The sequence below is a fragment of the Chelmon rostratus genome, chromosome 8 (genome assembly GCF_017976325.1).
Source record: "Chelmon rostratus isolate fCheRos1 chromosome 8, fCheRos1.pri, whole genome shotgun sequence".
NCBI lineage: Eukaryota > Metazoa > Chordata > Actinopteri > Chaetodontiformes > Chaetodontidae > Chelmon > Chelmon rostratus.
The window spans coordinates 23,037,171-23,063,607 of record NC_055665.1 but is presented as its reverse complement, the minus strand read 5'-3'; the positions used below and the strand labels follow the sequence as shown (position 1 = coordinate 23,063,607).

General features: G+C 41.7%; 2 protein-coding genes across 2 annotated transcripts in view; both read right to left on the bottom strand.

The window, feature by feature from the left end:
- Positions 1 to 15,731, bottom strand: part of LOC121610543 (E3 ubiquitin-protein ligase RNF19A-like) — a 28,309-nt gene extending 12,578 nt beyond the window's left edge. Inside the window, exons 1-2 of the mRNA XM_041942713.1 lie at positions 15,539 to 15,731; positions 514 to 1,524 (exon numbers count right to left, since the gene is read on the bottom strand). Coding sequence (XP_041798647.1) covers positions 514 to 1,241 — 728 coding nt within the window. The 5' untranslated portion in view covers positions 1,242 to 1,524; positions 15,539 to 15,731. The remainder of the gene's footprint in view (positions 1 to 513; positions 1,525 to 15,538) is intronic.
- A 2,668-nt stretch (positions 15,732 to 18,399) lies between these two features.
- On the bottom strand, positions 18,400 to 24,857 carry LOC121610544 (polyadenylate-binding protein 1A). The gene is made up of 15 exons (XM_041942714.1): positions 24,015 to 24,857; positions 23,497 to 23,690; positions 23,227 to 23,342; positions 22,351 to 22,490; positions 22,165 to 22,259; positions 21,856 to 21,993; positions 21,276 to 21,371; positions 20,863 to 21,135; positions 20,536 to 20,626; positions 20,233 to 20,355; positions 19,982 to 20,124; positions 19,495 to 19,579; positions 19,208 to 19,338; positions 18,888 to 18,978; positions 18,400 to 18,763 (listed from the first exon to the last, which is right to left on the bottom strand). The coding sequence occupies exons 1-14, from the start codon at positions 24,205 to 24,207 to the stop codon at positions 18,889 to 18,891; spliced, it is 1,908 nt and encodes a 635-aa protein (XP_041798648.1). The 5' UTR covers positions 24,208 to 24,857; the 3' UTR covers positions 18,400 to 18,763; position 18,888.
- Positions 24,858 to 26,437: the final 1,580 nt, after the last annotated feature.

Genomic DNA, 26,437 nt, shown 5'->3' with positions numbered 1-26,437 from the left:
TGCGAGGGATGTTGTTTCCTCTGCTGTTGTGGCACACTGTCCCTACTGTCCTTCCGTAGTCTGGGCCATTTTCATATTGACTTATAGCAAATCACAGTACATGATATGTACATACATAAGGAGTCAGGTCAATTATTCTGTGAGGGGGTGCACGCTTAACCATCAGAAACCTAACTTTAAGTAACTCGATAGCAGCAGGAACAAATACTGCAGTAATGTGGTAATTATCAAGTAAAACAAGCTCTAGAAACGGTACAAGTGTAGTTTTTTATTACTTCAATAGAACGTGCTTTAGATGAAGACTATGAGCCTGCAACTATTTTATGACCTGGAGATAACTGGACTAAGGGGGAAAGATTAAGTCAAAAATGGATCGTACAGGCACACATCTGATGGGCACACATTCTAATAAGTGTAAGTGTAATTCATTTTCATGGCTTATGTGACAGCATCAGTATGAGCTGCATCACAGTGAATGTCATTTTGGCTCTGTATATAAAATTCAGTTCTTACCCACAGTCCGGTGCAGGGCACCAGCGGCAGTCAGGGTCAGCCACGAGCCACCTCCTCAACATGAACTCCTCGTACTTGTCCATGAGTGCCCGGTCGCCCAGGATCATGCGGATGTCGTGTGGGTTAAAGCGCTCCGAGCACTCAGGGCAGCTGATGTTGACGCGCGACTCTGAGATCTCAATGCGCAGGTACTGGCGGAGGCAATCGATGCAGGAGCGGTGGTGACAGGTCATGATGTCGGGGAAGCTCTCCCTGGAGTGGCGCAGAAGGCACAGCGGGCACTCCAGTAGCTCAGTCCCCACCCCACCCACCACCTTGGAGGAGGAGGAGGAGGTAGAGGAAGAAGGCCCTGAGGCAGATGAGGTGGAGGCGGCAGCAGCAGCAGCAGCAGCAGCAGCAGCAGAGACAGCTCCGGTCCCAGCCACGGAGAAGAAGGCAGAGTTCTTGTCATTACACATCTCAGAGTGGATGCTCTCAATGCTGGCAATACCATCCACCCCTCCAAGCCCTCCGGGTCCAGAGTGCTGGAGCTCTCGAGACCTTTGGCGCCCTAATTTGGGCTCCCGGCCTCGCCGTCTGAAAAGAGAGGCGAGGGAGAGGCGCCTCTTCTTGGGGGCCTTCTTCACAGAGGGCAGAGAGATGGAGGAAGCAGTAGACTGCAGGTCCCGATCAGAGCCCATCACCCCACCGCTACCACCACCCAACTGATGGTGGTTCTGCAGGCTCATCTCGCCGGAGGGAGGGGAGGGGTGTGCCAGCGGGGAGCCAGGGCTGGGTAGCCTGTCCCTCACATGTGCAGGGAGGTCTGGGAGTGGAATCGGGCTGGGAGAAGGGGTAAGGTGGTGGATGGGGGAGGGGGAGGGTGGTCCAGGGTGGGGGGACAGGGCTCCGGAGGGCCCGTCTGTATTTAAGACATGGTGGCTTCTCCTGATCAACCTCGTGGTCACATCTAATAGCCGGATTTTGGCGAAGGGGTGGGGGTCACCTGCTGCAAAACTGCTGCAACAGAACCTGGAGACAGCGAAAGAGGAAAGTTGTGGAAAAGGATGAGAGAAGGGAAGATTTAAAAAAAAAAGAGTAGAGGGGAGAGAGAAGAAAGAAAATAAGAAATTTAATATATTTTAATATTTAATTTCAATGACCACATTGCACCAATGAATGCAATGAAACAGAAACGTAATTTTTTATTCAGACATTCTAAATATCTAAAAGTAACATCTCAAAGCATAAAAACCTGAGAGAGAGAGAAAGAGGAACCCCACAACCCAATAGCGGGTTTGAAAGGTATGTTTTCTTAAAAAACAAAACAAAAAATGCCAAAATCATGCGATTCATCATAGGCTACAAACACTTCCTTCAGGAAAAACAAATCTAACCTTACAATGGTAAACTTTTCATTCTACGTCTTATTTGAAACGTCGCCAAAAATAACCTGTTTGCACTGGCCACATCCTGTAAAAAACCTAAAATTCTGCACTCCTCAGTGCAACTAAGCCTTGAATGACTAAACCGAGACCTACAGTCACGTGATAGCACTTGAGTGAAAAGTTGATTGAACTGCAGGAGAAGGGGCCAGCAGCCAGGAGAGGACACATCGTTTGAACAGGTTGTAAAAATGCCAATATTTCAATACATATAGCACATGGAGCCCCCATTTTTTCCCAATGTGGATAACACTTGTAGGCAATAATAGTGATAATACTGTGACAGGTTTTTTTGATGATAATTTTAAAAATAAATATGATGGTACATTTACGTCAGTGCACTGCCAATTTCATGCATTTAATTTCCTGAGCAAGGCCTTCAAATACTCAGCGTATTTGATGAAGACTGCTATTACTGCTATTCCAATGTATTTGCAGGTTCTTAACATTTTGCTCAGTCAGTATCAGAGTTGGCGGGCTGCACGTTTGCATAGCTGATCAGTGCATCAATCACAGAGCTGAGAAGAGAGGACAGAAGGTTGACAACCTTGGACAGTATTGACGCAGAGAGACAGTGCCCTGATGTGTCTGTTAGATCAACAGTGACAAGGCCTGGGCCCAGACCGTCCACCGATCATGACAAACGGGCAAGTGTGATATAATGCACGACAGAGTGCAGCAAGGGTTTGTTTGGTAGATCTGTTTCTGACTCAGCAGCAATTCAGACGGCGACTACCATAAATTGGAATTGCCAAAGCTGTTGCACAAGAGGATCATATTGAGTTAGCGGCAATAAAGAGCATGTGTCACCTTTAATACCAGTCTGACAAGCATATTTTTATAACACAAATTTTCCTGGTAACATAAGGCAGAGATGGGCGCTGCTAACTTTAAGCACCGGCCCCACGGGCCACCAAGAACCTAAATTTGGTTGTCAAAACACATTTTCTGGTGGCTAAAATGTAAATTTAGGTAAAAACAATACAGATAGGAAATATAATGCCACTTGACACAGCTAACCTTAACTGTAACACTACAGTAAATTAAAAGACAAATATCTTATTATTTCTTTTAATTGAAAACCTTGTATATGGTACATATATTCTCCGTTCTCTGAGTCTCAGTTCACAGTCTCTCTTTTTCACATAGAACAGTTTAACAGGGATGAACATGTTAGCTAATATGAAGATTACACATACCACTGTTACAGCTAAAGATTTAGGTGACAGTATATTCACAGTAATAAAGTCTAAGATTAACATATTGCGTTCCTTAAAAATCTTCTAAGAATGTAAGCTATTGCATCTGAATTTCGACAAAACTTTGTGGTAAGTCTAGTAATTTCACAATTTCCTGTATGACGAAACATAATTACTTCTCTATAATCTCTATGTCTGAGAGTGTGTGTGCGTGTGTCTGTGTGTGTGTGTGTGTATGTGTAGTCACTCCACAAAATGATAATATCAGGACACTGATAAGTGTTCTGTCCACTTGAGAATTTCACACATTTAGAGGGTGAGAGAAACAAAGAGTGAAAGAGAGGGAGACAGAGGGAGATTGTATAAACTACAACAGTGCACAGCTGCAGAGGCAAAAGAAGCTACACTCCGAACAACACCAGATTTTGGGGTTTAGGACAATTGTTATGTTTCAATATGTGTACACGTTTTGCAGCAACTGCTCACAATGCACAAAAGAGGAAAAGCAAAATCATGTACACTAACAGGCTATATCTGAATAAAGGCTGCCACATCATTTCCTCCTTTTTTAAGTCAACTCACATGCTACATAGATATATAATTGATCGAACCTTCTGGACAATCTATTGTATGTAATGTTGTCGCAGTTTCCTAAATGCACCGCCGAGATTTAAAATTACCATCTGAACTGAGCAGGACTCTGTCTGCTGGACAGCCCACTTCTTAAGATATGTACAGTTTCTGAAAAATCAGCCTGAGCCAATAAATACGGATTGTCATCAGAGGCCACAACCTCGACAACCAACAAAGCAATATAAAACTGTATTTAAGAGTGCAAATCATCTACACTCAGGCCAAAGAACAGGACTGAGAGCCAGTATAAACTTGATGGTGTCCTGGGAATGATTAACAAGGTTAAACCACAGGTTTGTGCCACGCTTTGCTTCACCACTGACTGTACTCTCTGTGATTCTACATCTGTGTTGTGCTTTGTGTTTCTGGGAGTGGTGATGAGGGAGGTGGAGAAAGAATGTCTGTTATTTTAGGAGAGGATTGCTACTGAGGTCCAGCTCGCTCACTGGGTGTCCATCCCTCAATGTGTATATGTGTGTTTATCTGTGTCTTTGGTTACACCTTGGCAATGAGACATGCTGTGCAAACACACACGGGGTAGTGCCAAAGGACTCACACACACACACAAACCCATAAACTACCCACACAAAGTAGAGGGGCCTACAAAGCATGCTCTCTCACACATACTGTGCATATTTTATAAGCACTTACTGCTACTGCAGTAAAACAAAACCTCCAGAATCTGTCAAACTGCACCACTATACCAAAAGATCAAAAGTAGCACAGTGGCTCTACAGCTACAACCAAACCACTGACACTACCAGCACCACACTTTTCTGGCATGCCACATACACATGCACACACACAAACCCAGATCCCCTCCCTGTTCCACAGCTCTAACTCCCCTTGCTTTGAGGCAGGACTAAAAACAGGAAACTTTGATGTGGTGGGCAGGGCTGGTCTTAGTATCTCCTGCACATATGGAAGGAGGCATGGGATTCACAAGTGACATCTCTCATAGACAAACACAGGGTTGAATGTTTTGTCTCATCATGGTGTAACATACATATAAACACATTAGAACATTACAAAAACAAGAACGTTACAAAAACCCATAAAAAACTCCTAAAGTATATTCTTTAGGGTGTTGTGTGTTCAGCCACATGCAAGGCTGAAGTCCACTAGTACTGCTGGCGAGTGCATTGTACTTTGAGTGAGATATAGGCGTGCAGCGTGTAGTAAACAGAGTGTGAAAGACTAATAGTTTTCATTCAACCATGAAAAGATGATTGCAGGGCAGGCACTTTATCCTGACCTTGATGTCTGCCACAAGGCTACCACCGCATCTAAATCAGCTAAGGAGTGACAGTCAGGGCTTATCGCTGCTAAGCAGATAGCTGTGCGTACATGTGTGTGATGAGAGGACTGACGATGCAAGCAGACTAGGCCGGCTGTCTCATCCGAAGGACCTGGCAAGGTCCCAATCACAAAATGAAACACCTATGTCAGCTCACTGGCTGCAGGCTGTGGTCAGCAGAAAAGGCTTTTCTCAGCGAGTGTGGCGATTTAAGTACATTAACACAATCCAAATCTGCCCAGTGTGCCTGGAACGGGAGTAGAGAGCTCAGACAGGCAGAAGGAGCGAGGGCAGAGAGAGGGGGAGGAGAGAGAGAGAAGTAAAGGAGAAGGTAAGAACAGGAGAAGCAAGAAAAAGAGCCATAAAACGAAAGCAAGTCCCAAGCTGAGAGATGAATAATGACGGAGGGAGAAGAAAATGGGCAAAAGGTGCTGAAGGAGCATGTGAAGAATTGTTAGGTCCCCCAGAAAGAAATGCTGCTCCACGATTTGGCAGCTTTCCATGCAGCTACAGTACATTTCTCCTCATGGATTAAAGGTCCAGTGCATAGGATTTAGAGGGATATATCGTCAGAAATGTAACACAGTATTCACAGTTATGTTTCCATTTGCGTGCTAACAATAATGTTATCGCCCAAATATGTTAAGCTTAGCCAGCTAGCTGTTATTTAGCTACACTGTACGAATGTGGTGTTGGTTACTTGTAATGCTAGCTGATAAAGTAATCTGCAAACAGCGAATTAGCAAATTTATGGATGAATTAGCTGCAGGTTTCAACTCAAGACAGTATTTTGCTAGCATTCACTAGCTCAATGGATCCAGGAAGCTACAATGTTAGATAACATTAGGCAGCTAAAACCACAACATCACGATATATTCAACATATTTTGCAGCAATCTTAGCTTTGACTGTTGTACTCTGTTTGGTGGGTACTAGTTGTTTGTTGATGTTAGCGGACTCAATTGCTGAGCTAACGTTAGCTAGTGCTGGCCACTGTTGACCCTGTAGGGGAGCAGGAGTGAGGCGAGGCACACAGGAGAGAGTATCGTGTCACATCCTTTGGATTTTCCCGGCAAAACCATTTTGAAATCACTCCACAAACTTTTGTAGGTAACCAAGAAAGTCATGGATGTTACAATCGTTCACACATTGGCAATACAAAGAGCTATGTGAATTGCTTCACTTTCTGACATATTGCATGCTTAAAAAGAAAAGGGAGAATTGACAGAAAACGATGAAAAAAAATAGTCTTCTCAATAACTTAACATTCCCCAGATAATGGTTTGTCGCTCACAAGTGTTGGCTCACTAATGCAGTTGTGAGCTAGCGACAAAATAACATTTTTAAGGCTCATTAACACACAAACTAAAACTTTAGCCTGGAAATAAAATATCAATGTATGTACATTTTTTTTGCAGTTGTTGTCACAAATGCATTGGACCCTATTGTATATATTATTTTATACCAAACTGAACTGCATGTTCGCTGCTTGCAGCTTTAATTGTAAATTTAACCCATATTTCTAGACGTCACAGTGATTATTTTTCAAATAAATCAGAGAAAAAACTATTTTCCAACCATGAAGAGCTACTTAAAGAGCACATACAAATGGTTTTCAAAACAGTGGAAGGCTGCCACTATAAAATAGTGTAGTGATGGCCCAAAAGGACAACAATCTGTCAACAACAGAGACATTGGAAGACACTTTAACATAAAAGCAAACATTTTAAACTGTTTAGATAGTGAATATATACATGCCTTTATAGCTTCTTAAATATATTAGAGCATATGCAGGAAGACTTGCAGAGGACCACAGAGGTTAAACAGAAAAAGGCTTGCTGTAATCTTGGGTAATCACCAACACAAAGACAGCCTGTATGGTCTGACGGCCCTGGGAATGGCACAATACGAGTAATACAGACAAATGCAGATAAGCGTGCAGTGAGAATTACTGTGTGCGTAAGCGTGAGCATGCACAAGAACAACAAACTGAGAAAGCACATCGAAAGATGAGAGCCGGTAGACATGCCATGCTCCTTTGGGACAGAGTTCATTCGGCATTCCAGTGAGAGAACAGATCCACTACAGACCTCAGCTGACCCACAGCAGCCTGGGGGAGTACAACTCTCACCAAACACAAGCTGAGAACCGTGGTACACTCAGCTTTTAAATGCACCCTGTATTTCCTGTAGCAGGAGGTAGCATCAGGGCTGTGTATCAATGGTACACTGCTTTCTACTTGGTAGCTGCAGTCTATCATGTGCTTAAAAATCATGTCCCGTTAAAATGAAAATGTCATGTAAAATCCATACTTCAAACACCAAGGCCCACCGCTCCAAGGGAAGGGACGTCTTCTTGGCACATGGAAGCTGCGCCTCAGATTGCACGCAAGTTTATTAAGGTCTGTCAACAATTAAAATCATCATAACTCGCTGAATTTTCTACCAAATTTCAAGCAGCACATACCACAGAAAATAAGTCCTTTTGTTAAGTGGTGTTTGCTCACAGATCCTAGTTGTGTTCAGTGACTCGAGTCGGTAGGACTTTTTTATAAGGACGACGTCTATAGTGCGTTACCAGAGAATTCGTACTGACTTATAATGCATATGTAATGCTTTATGACTACAGTCATAAACACACACGCTTTTTGATGCACTAAGTCAACAGTCATAACACATTACATTATTATAGACTTATAATGGATTATAACTTCAAGTGTCTTGTGGATGCTCTTTACTAGTTATAAACTAGAGATTGACTAACAGGGTTTATAATACATTATGACCACATTCACTGTGTTTCTGAGTGTTGTTATAAAGCATTACGAATGCATTATAATTCACTATGAATGCCTCTATAACACACTATAGATGTGGTCTTCATAGAAAGTGTTACAATTGAATTTGTTGTATTCTGTTACCAATGAAATGTTTTGCATTCAAGTTTTTAGTTGTTACACCACTTTCCATGTCAGTTTGTGTAAATCACTAATAAGAGAACAAAAACACTTCACAGATTTATACTGTACAATCAATCAATGAGAACTCACTATAAATGATGTTTGCTGAGATTTCTACTGCTCATTTGAAGCATAACGTATGGATGTTTTGTATAGAAATATATGATGTGTCCCTGTAATTTACCATAACATGGGGATAAAGAAATTGTTTGTCTAAAAATATTCCTTGTTAAAGTTTGGATGGTGCCTTGTATGCAACATTAATGCCCTTTGCCAGTCACATGCCTGTTAAAGTGATGAACTCCACTGCTTGTGGTTGCTTTTAGAGATGGTAACAGGCGTTTTTTACTTGTGCTACAATTTTGTGGTCTGTGCTGCAAAACTTAAGCATCGACCATAAAATTGGTGCACCAGTAGCACTAGTGCTATGTGCAGAGTTCACATACAGCACTGATCCATGGTTTCTCCCTAAAATAAATATCTCTCTATTCACCTATATTAATACAGAAAAACATTCAGGACAGGGCCAAATAAATAAAGATGCAGCATCAACTAACTTGCAAGTGTGATTGAAGCTGCAGATCAAAGAATGAGAATATAAGCATTATTTGATGCTGACACACCCAATGAAAACACTTGGGGGTATGTCACATTTTGATGGCTTAACTGTTTTGCCTAAGTAATGGGAAAATTTCAAAACTATTCACCCTATTTAATTCTCTAGGGCTCACGATCAAGCAGACACGACTAGTTTTGGTGCAGAAAATAAGAGGAATCTTGACTAAAGCCCATCAGCATTTACCTCTGAACATTAAAACAAAGGAATTAAAATGTGAAAAAAATAATAAAGACTATTAAGGGAATCCATGTCCATGAAGTGGGCAGCTACGAATTCTTAACAAATAAATCAGGTAAAACAGCAATTCGTCAACTTGCTTTCTCATCTTCTCCTTCGGACAAACATGCACTTCTACAACAAAATTCAGAGCAACTGTTTGATTTCCTTCTGTCACTTTTAGTGATGATGACGTAACCATATCCACTCACACCAAGCTGTGAATGATTTTGTTGTCATAACATCTTTAGTTTTGCGTAACATATTGCCTCGATCAATAAGCTCTCAGAATAGCTTGTAAAGACATGTACTTTAAACTACATACACATATACATACATACTTACATTTGTAAGCTATGCATAGCATTTACTTGAGCAAGAAAACTACTACAGCAGGGCTAAGCAGTCATTTAACCACTGTCTTTTCTGACACTGAACAAATAACAGGAGGCCACTTGAGCAAATAAAAGTCATTCCAACAACCTATATGGCAAAAGAGTGAACTGTTCCTCTCAATGTGAAAAGAACATCTTACACAATCACTTTGAAACACAGATTCATACACACACAAACACTCCACATGAAACAAACCCACTAAACACACAGTAAGTTAAAGGACCTTTGTAAGTTCCCTCTTAGTTCCTTTCCTGCCATGTTGACACGCTGGTTAAACACAGGCCTGGTCCAAACATACCTGAACTAAAGAGAAATTATAAAGGCACATGCCTCTCCATATCCAAGCCTCATCTTTTCCTGAACCAAGGAGTGTAAATGAGCACCTGGCTGTATTCTAACAGACAGGAGAGGACCACCCTGGGTGACTCAGCAGTGCAGAAGAATGCCCATCATTCCACTCCCTTGATAATTAGACCTGGGATTCTACTTGGTCTAAACTTAGCCTGCAGAGACTCACTAGTGAGCTGTGTTTCTATAAGTGGTAAGCAGCGTGTGTGTGGGGTTACATATGAGAGGGGAGAAAGAAACCACCCACAAACAGACTGTGTCAGCTATCGGCTGACATGGTGTTCACGCAGCGACACAATGTGAAATCAGTTTTCCTATTTCACCTAGTCGAAACACATAGAACACATACACCTAGGGTCAAACAGAGACACAACAGGTTCAAAGAAGACCTGGTGGCTGGATGGGTAAACAGACAGACAACAGTGATGACAGGCTAGGAACGAGACAGGCACATAGACAAATGTGAACAGTGAAACAGTCGGCCAGTCAGTATCACTGCAGCTGCATTCCTGGCCCGCCTGTCTCCTGTGTAATGCTGCCTCTATGCACATTCCTGGGCTTCTATGGACCTGGGGACGGTCAATGCATTAGTGAGGCTTCTACAGCATCATGAACTGACACAGAGCAACCTCCTGGCAGCAAGCTGAACAGCTATTGACTGATGTGGGATGAAAGTCAAACAATGTCCCTCCCTTTTCACCAAAGTGTGGAGCAAGCTAAAACTGGAGGTGTGGCCAGTGGCTGCATTTAAATGACAGGTTTAACCTTGTACTGGCGTGTTCAGGGAAGACATTTAAAACATAACAGTGTGAAAAACTGACTATTCCCCTGTTGCAGGGAGTAAAGATTACACACAATATACAGTAGTTCATACAAGAGAAATGCTGTTATGCATTGTGTTTTAAATATGACCCGACAAGATGCAAGGGATTAAGAACGGCACAAACAACATCCACAAGAGCAGAGTAAACAGGGAAGGCATTGTTGAATGTACAAAGAGCGGCAAGGCAGGCCGACAGGGAGAAGAAAAGGAAAAGTTTCCAACCCCAACAAAGCCAGTACAGTCTCCAGCTGCCCTCCTCCTCCCAGGCTCCCCCTCTTTCCTCCCTCACTTCACTCAAGAGGGGAGGAAATGAGGTAACCATCCTGGCATTTCTGCTCAGCTGAGAGAGCTAAGAGCTCGGGAAGAGGGTGTGAAATAGAAAGGAATGATCTGTTAAATTGGGAGTATGCGATGTATTTCCCCTGGTAACACTGCAGAAAGAGCCAAAATAAATAAATTCACAAATCTAAGACAACATACACTATACTGTAAACGGATCAGCTGGCTGAGATTTTGCCATACCATCACAGTAACCATCCCTTCAATACCTCTGGTTATATAAGAAATAATTATGTATTGTCTTCAATACATAATTACTTACTTACTTGTCTTCAGTCCTGCCTTTTACTTGCATAGGCCTCTTGAATAGGACACAGTTATGACTGGTCTTAAAGGAGTTCTAATACACACACTGAACATCCGCTGGGACCATGTGAGTGAATGTCATTCAGTTTGCACTTGAGCTAAACTACGGCGCTAATGATCATTAGCAAAAAGCAGTGTGCAAAACATTCTGGTAGCAGCTTCTCATTTTAGCTTGTGCTGACTGCTGACTAATGTGAGGTTCAGAACTACATTATATGTTTGTCTGTTGAGGTGGTCGCAGTGTCAGATACGGAGGTTAGATATAAATTATTGCTGCGACTTGGCCGACAAATATGACAGACTTGTACACTATAGCCATGAAATTCATGTTTACGACCCTTTTTGCAGGCTTACCATTTTCAAATGTTAATCATTCATTGGCTAACTAGCTACACCTGATTCAACCTGCTAGCCACTTCTGTCTGAAATCAAGTACTCATTGTTACACAACGACTTTTATTATGAATTGTCACCGTTATCATTGTAAACTGGTTCAGTGCGGTGCTAAAATGGAAAGCTTGACACACATAGCAACATACCTAATGGGGGCAAACTGTCTACTGCACATTTTAATGTAGGGATGGAAATCAAGAAAAGGAACCGTTGTGTACTGGGTCCAAATTGTCAGACCCACTGGAATTGTATGTCTCTGACCTTATCAGTCCTTTTCTAAATGCTGTCTTATAAATGTTTTTCAGCTGCAAGTTGCAAAACAATGACGTCAAACTCAGCGTGTAGACTGCTGGAAATTTGTAACACAAAGGATTCATGTCAGCGAGGAAGAAACAGTCCAAAATGTCGCTTCATTTCACAAAGACAGATGACAAGAGTGCCAGTTGTAATGTCTGTAAAATGATCATTTCAAGTGAGGGTGGAAACACCAGAAATGTGCTAAAACATCTGTCTCCACGACATGGGCTTGAATTCCAGGAATGCCATGTATTTGACACTCTACGCACGAGTGCCACTGCTTCCCAACCAAGCAGCACATCCTTTACTGATGATAAAAATCCTACGTTATAATCACATTAGTGCCACACAGGCTTAACAGATTCTTTTCTCTAAGACTAAGAAAACATAAATGAGACAAATGCTGTGCAAATATTCTCTCATTTCATCCATTTCAGATGATGACAGACAGACTGTTGTCACAGCTAGCTCTAACGCTACAGCCAGCTTGACTACAACTGATCAGGAATCAATAAGGGAAATGATAAATGAACTGGCTGTTAAGCAGAATTGATAATGGCATTGGTATCAATAAAATCTTATGAATTCCCATCCCTATTTAAATGAACAGCAAGTGAAAGCTCAAGAAAGAGATGGTCTGCAGTGCTACGTGCTGGCAAAAGACACAAGATCTTTACCATTGTCCTGAGTTACTGAGTACTTCTGCATTGCAGTTCAGATGATCTGGAGGAGTTGAGAGATTACCTACAGTTTGTAGCTTGACAAGATCTATGAATTTCCATGTGACAAACTCCCAACCACCTCAGGACCAGGGTCTGATCAATCAAACTGCCATCCTACTTAAATGCATCCAGAATGTGCACAATGAGGTGCCTGATCTCCAAAAATGCATAAATGCATGTCATAATCAATGGCAGCAACCTGGATGTGCTGGCCAAGCCACCATCACTTAGCCTTGCAGCTGTGCTTACCATAGAGGAAGAGAGGGAAGTCACACATGTCCTAAATACACACACACACAGAAAACACAGTTCAGGTTGCCATGCTGGGCTAATGACCTTTCTTTGGAGGAACACACAGGTCTGGACAGCATGCTGCTAAGCCCAGGGAGGCCTCTGACACCTGAACATTGATGACTCTGGAGGGCTGCCTCTATCACTCAGAAAACGCAGTAAGGCTGTGATCAGAACCAACACCTTTTTTGTGTGTCTATGGGTTTCTGCAAGTGTCTCTGTGAGCATCGCACACAGGCACACAAACAAACGCTCACAGGCATGCTGGAGAACAAGCTGTATTTCATTATTATGCGATTTCGTCATCCTTCAAACTGACATCTATCAAAGCAGACTACGCTGTTAATACAAATGGAGAAAGTTTGCGTTTGCTCTTCTTGCCCATGAAGAGAAGGAGAAACTGGTTGCAAAACAGAGGATGTGGGTACATGATATCCTCCTTAGGACCTGACCATGGAGAGTTTTATCCCCTTGTCTGGGTAGTGCCCGTTTCAAAAGCTATTTTTGCCTTACAGTTGAGCTGTTTTATCAGCTTATGGAGTTTATTAGCAGATGACAAACCTTAGGAGGCCATCAGTCCTGAAGAATGTCCTTGCATCTGTCTAAGGTAAATGCAGTCAAAAACTATACTATAAGCCCCTCCTCTCCAGCAATTTGATGTTGTCCAAATGTTGTTGACCACAACTTTCAGTCTTTTGTTTTCAAGTCAATATTTGTAAAAAAAAAAAAAAAAAAAAAAAGATTGGCAAATGATCACATTCTGTTTTATTTATGTTTCACACAGCATCCCAACTTGGAATCGGGGCTGTAATAAACAGATCACATACACCATATGACTCTGTGGGATGCCAGCTTAGTCAGAGAATGTGGAGAGAGAGAGCACATCAAACAAGTGCAAAATAAAATAAAGATGCTGACATTTTTGATAAGAAAAACTACATAAACATCAATGGTTTGGCATTACTGTAGAAGTACTGTGACCAGAAATATATGACTGTTCTTTGTAAATTTGGTACCTACATAGACCAGAAACAGAAAATCCTACTAGAAGATCCCCCTACAAGATTAAAAACAAGAAAGTGCTCAAAGGTTGAACTTCACTGCACAGTGCTGTAAAAATTTTAGGACCTAGCTGTTGCTATCTTCAACTAATACTTAACAGAGAAAAAATCTTTCGAGGTGGACCACAAATTGACTGCTAAACTTTGTGCAACGCAGCATAGTCAAAATGTCCAGACCACAAAAAAAAACATTAAATTGGAAGCAATACACTAGAGACAGAGCATGTTTCACAGTCAGTAATATATAACAGTACAGTATTAGATGGCCAACTACTTACTGAATTTTGCTTATGTACAACTTCAACAAACTTTTCCCTTTATTCATGTTGTACAATATGGAAATATTACCGTGGTAAGACAATAAGTGAAAAAGCCCAACGCTAAAAACATATAGACACAGGTGTTTTCAAAAGGCCCCATGTCGTGAAAATAGCAAAACTTTGCATCCTTGACTACATGACTATGAGAGAAAAGCACTATGGCTTTCTTTGATGTCATTCAGGCTTGTTTCTCAACATAGCCAACAGCATCTGGACAGAGCTGTGGTTCCCACAACACAGAGACTCCAGAGGACGGCAGCTTGTGGCTGCATAATCCTTCCCAATTTTGATATTCTGTCTTGCCACCACCAAAAAACAACAATGACGGGGCAAAAGCAGTGTGCACCAAAACATATCAACCAAGTGTTGAGTCTTTCTTCAGCCAAAAATAACTGGCCAAGCAGAACAGCCACGTTTATATATCATGATGCTCATCAAGTTGACCCGTGGCTCACCTGCTGCTTACGATCTACTGCTTTTATCAGTTATTAATTAATAGCTTTAATACAAGTTATGTGTCCAGACTTCATCACCTCAAAGCTGCAAATCCATTTTTGTATTTTGTATGCTTCCTGTCTAAATCAAGTGGTGCTTTCCATTTTTGTCTTTGAGAGGCAGGTATTAAAAGAAGCATCAATGGACAAAGTCATCTGCACGTCACCAGACAAACCCCACAATGCACGAGAATAAAATATGAAAAGCAGATTCTTACCAATTGCTACCTGTTTCCACCCCAAAATTAGGGAAAAACTTCAAGCATCAAGCTACCCACCTAAGACATTGCTCACACATATCACTGACACGGATCTCTGTTTAACATTATGTTTATTGTCCGTGTGACGGACACAACTTCACAAAACCCTCTGAACACACATTTGTTTTTTCTTTCCGCTTGCAGTTTTTATCAAATCAGTCCTGTAGCCTAAGTTGAACACACTGCTGCAGTACTGAACGTTGGCAAAGAACAACTCAACATCTTTAATGGACTACAAATTGAAATCTAGCACTAATATATTGGTAAGCAGCTGTTACTTTGCAATAATAAAAATAAAAAAGTAATGATAATACCAACAGTTGGCGTTGCGATGAACACAGTTCCTTGTCCTCGACTTCCCATTGACGTTAGATTGATAGCTAGGTTAGCTCTATAGTTCACTGTTTAGTGTCAGTTTACGTCACCTCACAAATTATCACCATCTGGTACACGTGTCCAGATAGAAAATAGGACAAATGACGTTAGTTAAATGTAGCTGTGAGCCATTACAAATGTTCCATGGATCTCAGCCTGCCTAACTGACGGTAATCAGAATGCCAGCCAGCTACCAAACACAGCGAGCGTTAGCATCTGGCTAGCAAGGTTAGCTAGAAACGATGAGAACATACCGTCTGTTGCTAGTGACACTTGTTCCGCAGACAGTAACGTTGACAAAGGCGAAAGGAGACGTTCTGCTTTCCAACAACGATTACGAAGTGAATCAGTCAGTGGTCCCGGTACGCTGCCGTGAATTACTTCCCCACTGTTCCTAACACTTATTTTCCTCTGTCTTCGGTCCCACCTATCCTTTCCGTTTCGAACGACAACAGCTCCACAGAGCTGGCTCTGTTGTTCAGTGTTCTCGTTCTGGCTCAGAAATTCAAATCTCATCGCGAGATTTGGACCAACCGTGGTCGAAGTTCAGCACTACACTCAGGCCTGTCACATTTTCCGAGAGCTGCTATGTAATCTGTAAATCTGAATTATTATTAATCAATAACAATAACAACAACAAAACTACTAATAATAAGAATAAGAATAATAACAATAATAATGTAACTATATCAAGGGCATGAGGCTTCTCTGTCCATGTGTGCAATTGGTCAAAAAGCTATATAATTATCGATCAGGTTAAATAAACAGACCCTCATACATCCCTTAAACTGTATTATTAAGCCTGTGAGTTGAATCACCAAGTATGGCGTAGATTAGAGTGCAAAATAGACATTAAAATCACACACTATGCTCACTCATGTCTCAGAAATGACTTCCCTCACTTCACATGAGTAGCCTATCTATCAAACTTTGTAATCAGTTTGGTTTGGATCCTTAATACATGGGCAGCCAGTCATTTAGTTCATGAAAGATGAACAAGCAGACAGGACAGCTCCAGGCAGACAAATCTAATCCAAGATAGAGAGGATTACACAATAGTGATCTGTGCGTTTATCATTATTTAAAGAGACACAAGGGGAAGTGATGAATGAGTTGGTGGAGTTTGACAGCTCTGGTCATTACTACTCAGATATTCACAGACATGTTAGAAACACTCTTGTTTACTTGTACCAAGAATTCCTAACAGCAAAGCCTAATTAGGGAGGAAAGCTGACCAAAACAAGGAACAGCCTGAACCAGACTGTGGAAATCATGTGATAGCAGGAATCCAGGGTAATCAGAGGGTTCTTTCACAAAAAGGTGCAGGTCAGAGTGTACACACAACACACACATATACACATCCAGTAGTGACCTGAGTGTACATGTTCACAACTGCAAATCCAACACTACACTGGGCCTTACAGTCAGGTTACACAGAAGCTCCATCCACATCAACATGGTGCCTAAAGTGAAAGCTGTGAGAACCGAAGGCAAATGCACCACTGATGGTGCTCTGAAAGTGTGGAGATGCAAGGTATTTACTCAAAATCCTCCCTCTGTGAAACATAAACAGATATGAACAAACATCATAAAGAGTCAAAGCTGGATAATCCCATGAAATCCCTGGGGAAAGTTGCTTTGGGTCAGCAATGTACTGCGTTTTAAAATATGTTCACAGTCTGGTCCAGCTTAAACAAGGGTTGATCTTGAGCTGTGTTGGAGTGCCAGGAGAGACGTTGCAAGAGCCTGCAGTCCCTATAAGGTTAGACACTGTGATGATATATTAAATGGGTTTTTGCTCCAGTAATACAAGGACATCAGTAAAGCAAGCATTGGTGATAAAAAAATGTGATAAAAGCACACATGCAGATTTAGCTCAGTTGGAGAAGGTACATGAGAGGCTGATTCCAACCAGAGCTTTATCTCCTGTTTCCGGAACCAACGTCCTATTCTTCCACTGAGTAAAGAATAAAGATTTGGAAGGTCTCCCGTATAAATAAGTGGCAAAATAAATATAGATTGATTTGCTTTTAGTCCAGTATTCTCAGGTTACAGGACAGGAAACTGCCAAAAACAGCAGAGATCATCTATATCCAAGGGAAGGCACTTGATTGGGTCAACAGCATGTTAAAGTTTCCCACAGATATAAGAAAGAGCAGATAGTGTGCCTGCTCTGTCAGTTCCAATACATTGTACAAGGTCCCCACTGCTTTGTTTGTAGGAGGGAAGATGTGATGAAATGGCATTTTCACCTCTACTTAACATATAATATTGGCAGAGTAATAAAAACTGAAGAAATACAAATAGGCAACAGCCACAAACATAAAAAGGGCAGAGAGCTCACACCAGCTGAGGTACAGTGCCATTCCTTATAGCAGGGACTGAGACTGGCTTCCACACTGTAATGTACATGCTTAAAAGCTTCCTTTACAAAATAAAATGCCATTGTCTAATTCTTTAATTCTGAGTTTAAATACTATGAGAGACTAAGTGGAAACCTTTCTTACTCTCTGTGAAGGTTTAGTTTCTGAAAAAAAGGGCATGTTAACCCAACATTTCTCCATTCAACATTTTTAAGCCCCAACCTGTCACAAAAAAAAACAAAACAACCATTTATCACTGTGGAACGTTTGCTGCAGATTGCAGTCTATTTTGTCAAAGCAGCAGAAAGCTTTAATACTGAGCTGCTGCCACTCAGTCACTTATTTATGCAAAGCAGCCCTATTTCCTGTGAATATTAAGTATCATCGATGCAGATCAGTGCTGCCACTTCACCATGGTGATCCCATTGATGCACAGTATGCACTCGCAAAATCTAGTATACAATTACTGTATATTGTAAAGTATGCCCCAGAACATGTGTATTAGAGGAAATTCAAAGAATCAGATATACAATTTTCACAATTCCTGTAAATAACAGCGACACCTAGTGGAAGACAACAGTATTGCCCATCATTCTCAGATTCGACCATGACACAAACGTAGACTCCTGACTGCAACACCATCTCTGAAAAAACATCACCCAATCACAACTCAACGTCTTCAGTCTGATAAAGACTGTTTACAGGTATGAAAATTCATAGGAGCAGTAAAACTGAGAAATGAAAGAGGCATATATTTTGAATGAATTTATTACAGCCAGCAGCTTACAATACAAATCACCTTTCAAAATGCTCAGCTACCACCTCTCTGAACATGGCTGATATTCTGAGCACTGACACAGTAAAATGACATAAAACAGAGGAATGCATTCAAATTTATAATCTCAATTTTCTCTATTTTGCTTTTTTTTTCAACAAATTTTTGTTTATGATCAAGGTCTAGTCAAACCATTCCTAGACCCGGCAGAGTCAATTGTTTTCTTCTTTTTTTAAGAAATGATTTATCATTTTGCAATGTTTTCAGAGTTTTAGGTTTTTCAATGTTTAATATTTTTTTTCTCTTTTTCCATCGGTGAAGCAGGTTTCAAAATGCTCAATCTGTAAGATAAAAAAAAAAGAATAGAAATGCTTATGCTGGTTAATTTACTTATTACATGTACGGTGTGATTTCTGTGTATCTTTTATCTCAAACTTGTCATGAAAAAAAAAAAAACACACACACCTTAGACGGAGGGAACACCAGCAGGGGTGGTGGACTTCTGAGCAGCCTCCTTGGCCTGATGGGCTTGAAGCACAGCCACAGCCTCATCCACCTGAAACAACAAAGCACTTTATGAAGCATATGTATGAAGCCATACTACTGAATTCATTCAAGCAGCACGATTAAGCCGGCGTGATCGGTTAATCTATTGTGCCCTGCTTTGTGAAGACACGGCCAGCAGCCAAAAAAAATTAGAGGAACAAATTGTTAAAAATGACTAAGAAGGAAATAATCTCCATTCCAGATATACAGTACATGACACAGTCTAGCCATTAACTGACCTTTGAGCGAAGCGACTCAGGTGACTCGAGCATGTGGAGAAGCTCAGAGTTGTCAATCTCAAGCAGCATACCAGTGATCTTGCCTGCCAGGGTGGGGTGCATGTTCTGGATCAGGGGGAACAGACGCTCACCTAAAGGAAGAAGAACAGTCATCAACAACTATTTCAAATGTGGCGACTAGAGAGAATTCTATGGCTTTAAGTGTATTTGAAGAATACATTTGCTATTGCTCAGAACAGTTCTGTTCATGTTAGTTCTTTATCAATTTGAGCAGATGATGAACTTACCCAGCATCTGCTTCTGTTCCTGAGGAGGGGCAGCAGCCAGCATGGAGGCAGTCAGGGGCTCCTGTCCTTGGACATGGACAGCAGGCTATGGAAGGAAAAAAAAAAACACAAAAAATTTTATTGTTGAAGTTACTCACTGCACATCCATTACTAATGAGCAACTATGCATAATGACCATAACTTGGAACACTAAAAGCACTTATTTTTATACTTTGCTGCCCACAGTCAATGCTTTTTCATACAATATAGATTTCACCTTTTACATACAACCTTTTTAATGGTAATATTTCACTTTTGCAAAGTCTACCATATTGTCAACACTAAATACTACTACTAAAACTGTTGACAGAAGTTCAGGTCCAAATTTTGCTTTCAGGGATCAAATTCCAATTTCTCACTGAATGCCCAGTTGTTTTAAACATAGAAACCAATGTGCGATAGCTGTGTTTGTGAATGTTTACTCTTTGAAAGTGAAAGTAAGTCTTACCTGCTGCATGGTGACCTGTGGCTGGGAGGCCATGTGCTGCTGGGGGTTGCGCACACCAGCAGCATATTTGTACTGGGGCATGGTGCGCACTGGAGCGGCAGTGGCTGAAGCACCAGCAGGGCGCTGGCCGAGGGCCTGGGTCGCTGTGGTGAGGAAGTTGAAAAAGCACTTCAGCAAAACTGCATCAAGTGATTAACAAGCAGCAACAGAAGAACAAATACACTATGTGTTGTGAACGTTCAAATACTTACGCATGCGCTGGGAAGCCATCATGCGTGGGACCTGGGTGTTTGTGGTGGTGGTGGGACGGATGGTGTTGAAGGTCTGGGGCCTGGGAGCTGATGGGCGCATAGCATTGGGCATGTTTTGGAAGTCTACGGGAAGAGGAAACAACATTTGAGATCCACGCTGATGGAATTAGAGATCTTTTTTCAGTTAAAAGATGGAGCCAGTTTCTAACTAATTTATATCACTCTGCATTTCAACAGGAATGGCCAAACCGTTAGTTATAATCACATGAAATCATGGAAGTGCGAGACTGTGTGAGTACTCACGCTGTGGACGTACTCCTTGAGTGGCCCAACGGGGCCCAGGGCGGAGCTGGGGTAGCTGGTTGGCAGAGTAGTATGCAGCACGGTTTTGAGCCTGAGAAGAATGAAAACAAAGATTTAGCATTACATGGTTTCTCACTGCCATGGTATTGAAACTGTATTTTCTGATGATCCATTTCCCTACAAGCCACAGAGGTGACTTAAACTAGTGATTCCAATTTCAAACACAGTACACACTTAATCAAGTAGTGTGTCGGCAACATACAATCAAACATGTCATGCTGTACATCATGTACACACAGCACATTGGTGGGGGGGTGGAGAATTCACCTGAGGTATAGCCGCCATGAAATAGCCTGAGGGTGGGGCAGGTTGGTATGGGTTGAGGACAGGGTTGGGCACAGCGCGGACAGTGGCCATCCGCTGCATGTACTGGTTGGTTAGGTGGGCCTGACGCTCCTCCTTGCGCTGGGCCAGGGCCACATACAATGGCTTTGTAGCAACAATACGCCCATTCATCTCTGTTACAGCTTTAGTAGCCTCCTCTGGGGAAGAGAAACACACAAAGCCAAAGCCTTTGCTGCGGCCACCCTCCATCATCACCTATGGGAGAAGAAGCAAACTGGCATCAACTCAGATTAATTATCATCAACATTACAATCTAAAGTAATAAAGACAAACTCTATGTGTAATCAAATCTTGAAACATTTCAACATGACAAATCAAATATATCAAGTCTTTACCTTAGCACTTGTTATGGTTCCAAATGGAGAGAATTCTTTACGCAGACGCTCGTCATCCAGTCCATCATCCAGGTTTTTCACATACAGATTGACACCCTGGTATATGGAAAAATGACAATGAGATTATAATGTAACAAGGTAACATATCAAGAATGTCAAATCAGTTCTTAGCGCTGCAGAGCCAGCTATGATTAACTAGCGAAATTAAGTTTTTGGGAGCCAGTGAGATGCATCGTTGACAGATACACTCTTCAATAGCTTCAATGTTGCTGCTATTCATGAGCTGATTTAACGCACCTACTAGATTTTGGATGGACAAGATAAACCTCCTTAAAGAATAATCAACACTTAGGTCACTTTTTGTAATTAGTAAATTGCATGTACTGTCACATTGTCAAATTATATTTATCCAAGTTCCATTTTATAGTACAGCATTGCCGCAGCAGTACTTTCCCTCTTACCAAAATCCAGCAAGGCTTGACAGAGGCACTTTTGAATTTATGAAGGGGTTGCAAACTAAAATTGTTGAACAGCTCTTTAAGAAAAAACTGCCCTGTGACGGATCAGAAGGCCAACAAACCTGGTATCTGGTCATGCGATCCTGTTTCATCTGCTCAAATTTGCGCTTGAGCTCATTCTGGCGCTCCCCTTTCTTCTGTGCACGGCCAACATACACTTGCCTGCCGTTCAGTTCTTTACCATTCATATCGTCCACGGCCTGCAACAAAATAAGAAATAGATTGCTAAAATTAGCTAAACAGAAGCCATGTTTGTACTGATTCAAGGCCATCAGCAAAGGTACACCGACAAATAAGTGAAAACTTTATTTTCCAATAACTTAGATACATATGATGGGGCAATGTCCTGAGGAAAAAAGTGTTGATCTAACCTTCTGTGCATCTTCGTGTCTCTCAAAGCTGACAAAGCCAAATCCCTTGGATTTGCCACTTTCATCAGTCATAACCCGGATACTGAGTGCTGGTCCTACAAAATACAACAGATTTAACAAGCGAAATCACATTAGTAACATGTTTGAATGTAAACATGTTGCATCTCTGAAATTGCTTCGTCTTACCATATTTGCCAAACAACTCCTTCAGCTTCTCGTCATCCATGTCCTCCCCAAAGTTTTTGATGTAAACGTTGGTGAACTCTCTGGCACGTGCCCCAAGCTCAGCCTCCCTCTCTTTACGCGATTTAAAGCGTCCAACAAATCTGTTGGTCAAATGATGGAACATGTTAGAAGAACTCAAACATACCAAGACAAAACCTTGGCCAAAGTTAAATCCCCAACACCTGGACTAGCATGATATTACCATTACTTTTTACTGGAATATCAAGTGACAACCCTTGAGTGCTGCCCAGGGAAATACTTTTACTTCATTTTAGCATTTATGTCCTCTGACCAAATTATTCAGATGGACAAATGACAACCAAACCCTTTGTGGTATGCGCTTTGGCAAATTTGAATATTGTACAATGCAGGAAAGATGTGACTATAACCAATAGTGATCTCAACATTTGGAGTTCATAAATCTTTCCTGTGGTACTAACTTGCGACCGAGAAATGCACAGCTTCAAAACATGCTTTCCAGAGCACAATGTTAGAACGAAAGACTCTTCGATTAACAAAAACTCCACTAATTGTACAGAAGATTCCCAACTAATAAGAATGATCATTCTGATCATTACTGCACAAACACACTCACAAAGATTGGAAATTGCTTTACTTAAAATGCTGTAAGAGGTTGAAGAGCCTAGTTCTGGGGTGTTTGTAATTATTCAATCAGTTGTATGAAAACCAAAACTACATTTGGCATGATTGGCGCAGGTGTGGTTTGCGGACACGATGCAGTTAAACACAAACTATGATTAGATGTGAAGTTCACAAGTTAATCAGACTCTCCTAAAATATATATTCGTTCTACAGAGCAATTGCAGTCCCACTTACACTTTTCTGTCATTGAGCAACATGCCATTCATTTTCTCAATGGCCCGCTCAGCAGCCTCGTGGGTCTCAAAGTGCACAAAGCCGTAACCCTTTGAGCCATTTTCATCACAAACCACCTTCGGAAAAGGGAGATTTCAGCACGTCAAAAACACCATGCATTTAAAAAAAAACACACCAGACACACAATCAGCAACAACCTGGTGCAATATTTAGTCATGCAAAGTAATGGTCTGTATGTATATTACACAAGCATAAAAACAGACTACCTACCTTGCAGGAAAGGATGTTTCCAAATGCAGAGAAGGTGTCATAGAGGGCCTTGTTATCAATGGACTTGTCCAGGTTCTTGATGAAAATGTTGCCCACTCCACTCTTCCTCAGGGAAGGGTCACGCTGGGACCACATGATGCGGAGAGGTCTGCCCTTGATCACATCGAAGTTCATGGTGTCCAGGGCTCGCTCGGCTAAAAACAGGCCCCAAAGGTCAAGAATTCTGGTGACACTGGGTTCCTATATCTGATTTGACTTTACATATAGCAATCCCTTCAGTGCTTCTCTAACCAAGTAAAAAAGATTTAATTTACATTATATCATGGCATGTCAGTAATAATATGCTTGATGTATGACACGTTCAATACTTAGCATTAAATAGCGTTAACTAAAGCACCAATAGTGCTTATTTCAACAGAGATGCTAAAACATGGCATGTTAACGGCATGTTCAAAATGGAGTCAGATGGTGCCACATCCCTCAGGTTAGCTGCCCTTGCTACATTATTGTAAACCTACCGTCAGCGGGCTGCTGGAAGTTCACATAGGCATATCCGAGGGATCGGCGGGTGATCATGTCTCTGCATACTCTGATGGAAAGGATGGGCCCTGCCGGGCTGAACTTCTCGTACAGCATGGCCTCGGTAACGTCTGGATGCAGGTCTCCCACATAGAGGGAAGCCATTGGGTAGCTAGGCGCGCTGGGGTTCATGTCAGACGACGCGTGCTCTCAGCCGATACAACTGTGTGATTATAATACCTCGATATTTTCTTGACAACCGTCAGGCAGTATCAGCCCCCTACTTGGAGTGGTTATTCTTCGGTCTCTTCGATAGCTTCGTCAAATTTACGAGCGTAGACACGGACTACCTATCTTAACAGTTAGCAACGTGGGCTAGTTAGCTGATTAGCAAAATGTCGGAGCGTGGCCTAACCGATGTGGCTCGGAGACTTCACAATTATGAATCTGTACTATTCCACAGTCGGTAAGATACACTGCCGATTGTATTCGAAACAAATATCCTCATTTACAATGATAACTGGAATGACAAAGCCCTTAAAGGGAGAAAAAAGTGGTTAATAATATAACTAGCTAACGTTGATCACCCACGCTTTCAACAATGGCTTGCTAAGTTAGCGTTCTTCTCGTTCCGTCTTTCGTTCTTCTCTCGAAGGCAGCGTCTTCTTTGCGTTGCTTGAGTTGGCAAATCAAATCCTGCTTCACCGATTTTTATTTTTCTTATAAAAATATGTCTGCGTGTGCTCTCTAGCTTTTGGTTTGTTTCATAATAATAAAATGTGTGCCGAGACTAGCTCCGGAGCACACCCTACGCAGACGGATTACCGGAATGAAAGGAAGGTCGGTGGAGGTTGTTTCCCGATTCCAGTCGAAACCACGGCGCGTTCACCACTGAAGTTGACGTCACAAATCTCGCGACATTTTATAATAGATTTAATGTCGATCATTACAAGTGATTCTCGCTGCATTAACTTAAAATGTATAATACTGACAATATTTGGCTTTTCAGCAGGTAAGGAATATATCGATAGTCAGCTAGGCCAAGGGCCTGAACATTATCCACTGTCCTCTGCGCTACTGTCATACTAATATGCTAAATACTACATGTAATGCTGAATGTGTTACCACTGCACCTGTCCTTTTAACCAGAATTTACAGGATATAGGATCGAGTACTTAAATTTCAGTCAAGGTAAATTAGTGTTTCCATTTAAGTGCATAAATTCAGATGAAGCCCATCAAAAGCAAATCGATCTGTGTAGGTTCTAATCGCAGCCAGTTGTTTATCAAAAAGAGAATATGAGTAACGTTTGACGTTTACCCAGTTTATGGATGATTTAAAACATCTTATAGTCGTTATCTGTTTGTTTGGTTGTCGGAATATCGGGAAGCTTTTCATGGTCCAGGTGTGTATTATGGCAAAACACCTGAGTTACGAGGGCGAGTCCGACTAGTGTGTGCAAATGAGAGAATTTCCTTTTGTTGTAATTAACCTCTCGGTGGTTGTCAGCTCACTGATGAGTAAATTGTTTTGTCTCTTCTCTGGAGACTGAAAGGGAGAACTGCTTTCGTTCCGTTGTTGGACACACCTCAGCTCAAATAAAAATGTAGGGGATTCATCCCGCGGCAGCCACATCGGCTGTGCTGAATATGCTCCATTTAAGTCTGTCTCTGGATATCTATGAACCATGCTGTCCTCAGCACATAGTTTAGACTGTTTGGGCTTGACTGACCTAATTTGCTGCTGTTTGTTTAAAATAAAAGTGTTTTCGACAGCTGCAAAGCCAGCTCTGCCGAATATTACATCGTCCCTTTGTGTTTATGGACATAAACACATGTTGTGTTACCTGCACCTATTTTATCTAGGGTTGCTTTGAGGTCGTCATCAGAAATGTTACAGGATTTGACCAATCAAGCTCTTCCATTCTAATCTAATACAACTGGCGTCGATCACCGGATGAACTCGATCACTACTGATTTCATAAAGAGCAGATCATGTTGTCGTGATTAGACTTGTGAGCAGACTGAGTGAGGGTTAGCTCTGCATTACAGGTGTGCGCATTACCGGACGTCTACTCGCTTACGCATAGGGTTTCAGAGATGGCCCCGCAGCGCCACAGTCCTATGTGGCAGCACTGCAGTGTCTTCCTCCCACATAGTATGGCAGTGGGGCAGACACACCCAGAGAGCAATGGAGAAGATTTTCTTCAGTTCCCAGCTCTTCAGCTGTTAATCTTAACAGTGGCAGTGAAGCAAGTGGACTGGCTTTTTGATTCCAGAATAAATCACAAGAGCCCCATGAAACGGTTGATGCTAAGTTCTTCACCTATTCGCTGTTTAGTGTTCTTTGATTAGCTGACGCTTTGGAAGTGAATGACATTTTGCAGTTAAAAAGCTTCCACGGCTCCTGTCTCCACAGGCCC

Coding starts and splice junctions, on each gene's coding strand:
- LOC121610544 (XM_041942714.1), bottom strand. CDS start 24,207: ATGAACCCCAGCGCGCCTAGCTACCCAATGGCTTCCCTCTATGTGGGA. Junction 20,627..20,862: donor TCATGGCGGCTATACCTCAG/GTGAATTCTCCA, acceptor CATTCTTCTCAG/GCTCAAAACCGTGCTGCATA. Junction 19,580..19,981: donor CACAGGTCACCATGCAGCAG/GTAAGACTTACT, acceptor TTCCTTCCATAG/CCTGCTGTCCATGTCCAAGG.